At 43.6% G+C, this 7,500-nt stretch overlaps 1 protein-coding gene across 1 annotated transcript in view; it reads left to right on the forward strand.

Moving 5' to 3' along the window:
• Positions 1 to 7,500, forward strand: part of LOC123513326 (protein PRRC2A-like) — a 137,400-nt gene that overhangs the window by 78,817 nt on the left and 51,083 nt on the right. The window contains 4 exon segments of the mRNA XM_045270442.1: positions 3,539 to 3,626; positions 4,616 to 4,718; positions 4,751 to 4,870; positions 6,980 to 7,500. The exon segment at positions 6,980 to 7,500 is cut by the window's right edge and continues 1,522 nt beyond it. Coding sequence (XP_045126377.1) covers positions 3,539 to 3,626; positions 4,616 to 4,718; positions 4,751 to 4,870; positions 6,980 to 7,500 — 832 coding nt within the window.

Here is a 7,500-nt window from a genome sequence, read left to right on the forward strand (position 1 = left end):
AAACCTGAACACACACACACACACACACACACACACACACACACACACACACACACACACACACACACACACACACGTTTACAAGGACTAGAATCAGTTGTGAGTCATTTTCACACACACACACACACACACACACACACACACACACACACACACACACACACACACACACACACAGACAAACACTTGAAACCCGCGACTGACAGGTGTGTGTGTGTGTGTGTGTGTGTGTGTGTGTGTGTGTGTGTGTGTGTGTGTGTGTATCCGTGTCCGTCCTAAATAATAACAAAAAAGAAAAAGAAGAAAAATAAAACTTACCTAAAATTTAATTGAGATAACAGTGAATTCTTACCTGGTTACAATTACTCCTCCTCCTCCTCCTCCTCCTCCTCCTCCTCCTCCTCCTCCTCCTCCTCCTCCTCTTCCTCCTCCTCCTCCTCCTCCTCCTCCTCCTCCTCCTCCTCCTCCTCCTCCTCCTCCTCCTCCTCCTCCTCCTCCTCCTTAGTGACGTGACTCGTGGTTAAGCATAGAGGAAAGTGTATGAGGAAGAAGAAGAGGAAGAGGAGGGGGATGGAGAGGGGAAGAGGAGGTAAAGGGAGGAGGAAAGAAAGGGAATGGGTGAACAGATGGACAGAGACAGACAGATGGACAGGTGGAAAGATAGATAGACAGACACACAGACTTAAAGAGGAGGTTACTTGATAGGTAAATAGAAGTGTGTGTGTGTGTGTGTGTGTGTGTGTGTGTGTGTGTGTGTGTGTGTGTGTGTGTGTGTGTTTAGGAAAGAGAGACAGAGAAAGTGCGTGTGATTATCTTATTTTCATTGTCAAATAGAAACTGGATTACTTGACATATATCTTAAAAAAAACCTATCTTCTTCTCTTTTCTCTTTCTATCTTCTATCTCATTCTAAACATTCCCCTCTTCTTTATTTCCTCTTTCCATTCTCATCCTCTCTTCCCTTTTCTTTTTTTCTATGCCATTCTAAATATTCCTATCTTCTTTAATTCTTCATCTTCTTTTCTCTTTTCTATCTTCATCTATCTCATTCTAAACATTCCTCTTCTTCAATTCCTCTTTCCATCATCATCCTCTCTTCTCTTTCTCTTTACTATTTTTTTCTCATTTCAAACATTCCTTTCTTTCTTTCATCTTTCCATCTTCATCCTCTCTTTTCTCTTCTCTTTTCTATCTTCTATCTCATTCTAACTATTCCCTTCTTTTTTATTTACTCTTTCCACCTTCGTTTGTTATCCTCTCTTTTCTCTTCATTCTTCTATCAATCTCATTCAAACCTTCCCCTCTTCTTTATTTTTATTTCATCTTTCCACACCCTCTTCTAAAAAAAAAAAGAAGAAAGTGAAAAAGAAGAAGGAAGGAAGGGAAGAAAGAAAAAAAAAAGTTTGTCAGTTAGGAAAGAGTTGAGCCGTGTGTGTGAATGAATGGAAGGAAGGAAGTAAGGAGGGAGGGAAGGAAGGAGGGGGAAGGGAGAGAGGAGAGATTTGAGGGTTCTACACGAGGGGAAGAGATTGGAGGAGAAAAGGAGGGAAGGAAAGGAGGTAGCAGCTATAGAATTTAAGGTTTAGAGGAAGGAAGAGAAAGGAATGAATGTGCAAGGAAGAGAAACATGAAGAAGGGAGGAGGTGAAGGAAGGACTGAGAAAAAAAAGGAGATAGGAATGTTAGGGGGAGAGAGAGAGAGAGAGAGAGAGAGAGAGAGAGAGAGAGAGAGAGAGGTGGGGGGCAGTGTTTTGTGTAGGATGGAGGGAGGAAGGGAGGGAAGAAAGAGCCGCAGAAGGTGGAAGTGACAGATGAGGGAGGAAGGAAGGAAGGAAAGGAGGGAGGGAGGGAGGGAGGGAAGAGGAAGTACTTACACACACACACACACACACACACACACACACACACACACACCGCTACTCTTCCGCATTCATAACCCCTCCCCCTTCCCTCTCTCCTCCCTTCCTCCGTGAAAGAAGAGCAGGGAAAATGAATAAGAAAAAAAAAGAAAGAAAAAGATACATGTTTGGTGGGTTTATGCACCGTAATGGCCGCCGAGGAGCAGGTGTCGAACAGGTGTGTGTGTGTGTGTGTGTGTGAGAGAGAGAGAGAGAGAGAGAGAGAGATTATATTGTTAATGATTGAAACATGAATATTCTTTTCATCATACACGATTTTTCACTCCTCCTCCTCCTCCTTCTCCTCCTCCTCCTCCTCCTCCTCCTCCTCCTCCTCTGTACCACCAACCGTTTTCTGTGGCCCTGTAATGAGTGCAGACTGAACAGTATTCAGATGTGTGTGTGTGTGTGTGTGTGTAGCGCCACTCCACCCGCCGCCATATGCCACCACTAGAGAGAGAGAGAGAGAGAGAGAGAGAGAGGTGGTAACAAACTGTAGCATTTTCAAAACACTTCCCTAAATCAGAAAGTCGCACCGAAACAAGAATTTTAATGTTCTGTTAATGAGAATATTTGCATAGAGGTGTGTGTGTGTGTGTGTGTGTGTGTGTGTGTGTGTGTGTGTGTTGTAATGAATAGTTTTTTTCTGGGTTTTGTTATCACCGGCAAAAATTAAAATAAAAGAATAAAATCATGTTTGGTAGTAGTAGTAGTAGTAGTAGTAGTTGCTGTTGTTATAATAGTAATAGTAGTAGTAGTTGCTGTTGTTGTTGTTATAATAGTAGTGGTAGTAGTAGTAGTAGTAGTAGTAGTAGTAGTAGTAGTAGTAGTAGTAGTAGTAGTAGTAGTAGTAGTAGTAGTAGTAGTAGTAGTAGTAGTAGTGGTAAAAATAGTAGTTGTAATAGTAGTAGTGTAGATGGTAATAGTAGTAGTAGTAGTAGTAGTAGTAGTAGTAGTAGTGGTAGTAGTAGTAGTAGTAGTAGTAGTAGTAGTAGTAGTAGTAGTAGTAGTAGTAGTAGTAGTAGTAGTAGTAGTAGTAGTAGTAGTAGTAGTAGTAGTAGTGATAGTAACTCAACTTATTTATTTTACTTATTTATTTACGTTGCAGCGATATACATTTTTTGAAATTAATTGTTGATATGTTTTATTTCATTGTCTGTCTGTCTGTATGTATGTATGTATGTGTGTATGTATGTGCGTATGTTTGTTCGAAGCTACAGTACATATCGGAAAGTTTACGATCTTTTCACTAATTGTATTTTGTGTGATCAGCGTGTATATATCTCCCCACTCTCTCTCTCTCTCTCTCTCTCTCTCTCTCTCTCTCTCTCTCTCTCTCTCTCTCTCTCTCTGGATTTATGAGTTTTGACCCCTCGCTCGTAAAATTATCCTTCTATTTCCTTTTTTTTTTGTTTATTATTATTGTTTGCCTTTCTAATGAAGCAAATTTGTAAAACTCCGTGTGTGTGTGTGTGTGTGTGTGTGTGTGTGTGTGTGTGTGTGTGTGTTTGGTAACTTTTGCGTGTGTTTTCTGCTCCCTTGCTCTCTCCACACACACATACACACACACACACACACACACGTAACTTTTATTTGTTTATTCCTTGTCTTTGTTTATTTATTTGTTTTCTCTTTCCACAGAAATCCGAAAGTAAGAGGAATGGAGGAAGAAGAGGAAGAGGAGGAGGCGATAAGAAGAGAACGGGAGGCTCATTTCCATCCCGGCATGGTGAGAGAGAGAAAGAGAGAGTATCCATTACACAATACAGCTACAAGTCATTAACCTTCATTATAGTGTGTGTGTGTGTGTGTGTGTGTGTGTGTGTGTGTGTGTGTGTGTGTGTGTGTGTGTGTGTGTGTTTTTATTATGGTACTAGAAACATTTCGTCATTATTTTTTGCAGAGTATATTTATTGGGCTCTAGTTTATTTATATTTAGATTTATAGTGAGAAAACAACAATGACAGCAAACAAAAGTGGCGTGTTTATAGAAGACAAATGAAAATAGCTAAGTCAGTCATGGAAATACATCTTCTCTCCTCCGTCAATAGAAAACAGATTGACTTTATGGCCCAACTATTGTATTTTTTGTATTAATTTTCTTCCTCTATCAAAACTTCACTGGATTTCTTCCCATAGTAGCTGCAGTGTTGCCTATATAGTGGTGGCGGCAGTGATTATTTCCCTTAGACCTGTAATATCCCGTTAACTCTGGAACTCCCTGCCTGCTTCTCTATTTCCATCTCTCTGTGACCTTAACTCATTTAAGAGGGAGGTTTCAAGACATTTATCCCATTCTTTTGGTTAACTCTTTTCTCTGTTCGGGGACTGGTATCTAAGTGGGCCTTATTGTTACGCTGATGTCTATTCCTCATTTTGTAATAATTTCCACATGTTTCTTTGTTCCTCCGCCGTTGTGACATGTCTGTATATATTATTTCATTCATATATATATTTCTTATCAGTTTGTATGGCTTATAGGCATCCTGTTTATTTAGAGGCGTCACCCTTGAAATGTGAAGCGTACCTTTGTTTGTCACGGGGCGATAGAAAACGGAGAGATGTAGGAGTAACTATTGTATTGTGAACCAAGTAAGATAAGGTGTTTAGTCTCTCTCTCTCTCTCTCTCTCTCTCTCTCTCTCTCTCTCTCTCTCTCTCTCTCTCTCTCTCTCTCTCTCTCTCTCTCTCTCTCTCTAATCACCCTTTTTTTCCGCAGAGACCAACAGGGCGAAGACTTACCTCCATAGGGCACTCAGACAGCTCAGGCCTCTCGTCCCCTAGTGAGGAGAGGCGACACTCCGGGAGACGCGGCTGGTGGGGTGAAGGAGGCGGAGGCGGAGGGGAGGAGGAGGAGGAGGAGGACATTCTCAGCGTGACGCCCCTTCTTCTGAATTCCACGTTGGGGAAGCTGTGAGAGGCGCCAGTCCCAGGGCCGTCAAGGGTTCAACGTCCCTGCCTCACTTCTCCTCCGGTAGGCGACGCTGACGGTGGTGGTGGTGGTGGTGGTGGTGGTTGTCTTTATCATTATTGTCATTATAATTGTCGTTGTTTTGGGTGTTGATGTTACTGTCATAGGTTTGTTTAAGATTTGAGGTGGTGGTGTTTTGTCATCATCACCAGTACTTTCCTCTTCCTGTCATCATCATCATCATCATCATCATCATTATTATAAGTACGGTTCTGTTTATGAGTTTGAATGATAGACTTTTGCATTATCACCACTATTATTACCACCACCACCATCACCACCACCACCATCACCATCACCATATTCCTTTATTCCCTCACAATTTCATCCTTTCAACCTTACATCCTTTTTATTTGTTATTTTTTTTATTTATTTATTTATTTGTTACACCAGATTGAATGCAATAACTCCTTCACACACGATAGGGCCAATAGGTCAGCTGCTGCTCCTCCTTTCTTTGTGTTCCTTTGTATCTTCTTTTCCTGCACAGTATATACGTATTAGCAGTATATATAGATATATATATTTTATTTTCCCTTTTTTTGTTCTTTTTTTTCTTTTTGTCTCAACATCAAATATTTCTCATCCATTCAGTCTCGCCTCTTACCTTTAAGCCTCTCACACAGACGCTCTCTCTCTCTCTCTCTCTCTCTCTCTCTCTCTCTCTCTCTCTCCTTGCATCATAGCGCACAGTAACCACCACACATCCGCCACACCGTCTCTTCGCCACACGCACCACTGACGTCACCACCACCACCACCACCACCTGAACCCTTCGTTTAACCACCACAAGGCACCACACATCACATCACACACCGCGGCTTTGGTGCCTGAATGGTGGTGGTGGTGGTGGTGGTGGTAGTACAGGTAGTATTTAAAAGTAAGTAGGTTAAAAGGATAGACGCTTTAATTCTTTACTAAGATGTTGATTTGAATACAGAAACGCAGTATAGAGTTTTTGTTAAGGTCGTAAGTTTTTCTTCTATTGTTTATTAATAGTAGAAGTCATGAAAATGTTTAAATATTAGAGGAGAAATTCGATATATACTTTTTTTTTAATATCTACAGTAATATTCTTCCTCTTGTTAACCCCTTCAATACTGGAACACATTTTTACCTTCAGATCTGTGTACGATTAGACCATTTTATTGACATTGAAGATTAATGGCCACAGTCTTCACTACTTTAATCCCCACATAAGTTTCTGAATCTTTATAAAATCACCAAAGACTGAGCTGAGCGAATATGGAAACGCGTCATGGTGCTCAAGTGGTTAATAGAGTGAGGAGAATTTCATGCCAAGCCCAACACTAACATGGTAATGGATAGTGACAGACAGATTAAGGGGACGTAGAATGTAATCATCTCCTGGAGGCCTCATATCTCCAATTTTGTTATCGTCCCCCCTTAAAAGTATCAGTTTTCTCTCACTGGGGACGCAGCAGAGGAAAATATGACAAAACTATGCTAGATGAGATTACATTACACATTCATTTGGTGCAACTTTATAAGGCGGGAATGTTACGATAGAGGCTGAAGGAAGATGAAATTAACATAATGACATATCACATCAAGACGCCAGACTTATCTTGAGAGAGAGACGTGTTGCTATGCTCTCTCTCTCTCTCTCTCTCTCTCTCTCTCTCTCTCTCTCTCTCTCTCTCTCTCTCGTTGGTGTTGGGATGATTCGAGATGTAATTCATTAAGTCTTCACACTACCTCGTCATGACATTCTCTTCTCTAGTTTCATCACATCAGGCTTTATGGTGGTGTGCGTTATAGCGTAGTGTTGTGTGTGGGTGTTATTTTGAGAGGAGGTGGGGAAGGCGGGGAGGCGGTGAGGGTGGCAGGATAACGCACGCCTTGAGTGGTTCAGTGGCTCGAGGCTTCACGGGTGTGTGTTTGAGCTATTGTTGCCTTGTTAGCGTGAATGAGTGCGGGCCTTCATTCCACTCTGCCCTGCGCGCCGCCCTGCTCAGGCTGATGCGGGAGCAGCGGCTCGCGACTGTAAGAGACTCAGTGTGGGCGGCGTGTCGTTCACCCCAGACTGTGCGTGCGTGTGTGTGTATGTGTCGGTGTGTTGGTGAGGTGCTGAGGTGCCTTGTGTTGCAGGGAAGGACAGCGGGTTCGAGGAGGCTCCCGTGACGGCGGAGGACGGTGCGGGACAGAGCGGCCGTGCTAGTCGTTCCGGCGGCGCCTTCATCGTGTCTGGCGTGTTCAACGACTCGTCCAGGATGTTCATCCCAGCGCCGCCTTCGCCCACGCCAGACTACGACGACGACAGCGGCTCAGATGGCAACGAGAGCGACATCCTGCAGGGGTCGCAGTTCTACGTGGTGAGCACAGAGGACGCGGAAGGTGGCAAGAAGAAGCTGGCCAACCGCGACTCCCTCAGCGACGACAGCCTGCAGAACGCCCCCGGGGGCGCCGCAGGAGGAGCGTCGAAGGAAAAGTCTTCCAATGCGTCCACACAGGGCAAGGGCCAGCCGTCCACGCCGCTCCAGACCCTCATGAAGGAGTTCCACCACGCCCTGCCGCCCGTCGACTATGAGAACGGCTTCTCCGACGATTCCCTGGAGGACTCCACCACTGCGCCGTCCACTACGGCACCCTCAGGCTCTGCGCCACCCGGC

This window comes from Portunus trituberculatus, chromosome 35, assembly GCF_017591435.1.
Source record: "Portunus trituberculatus isolate SZX2019 chromosome 35, ASM1759143v1, whole genome shotgun sequence".
Lineage (NCBI taxonomy): Eukaryota > Metazoa > Arthropoda > Malacostraca > Decapoda > Portunidae > Portunus > Portunus trituberculatus.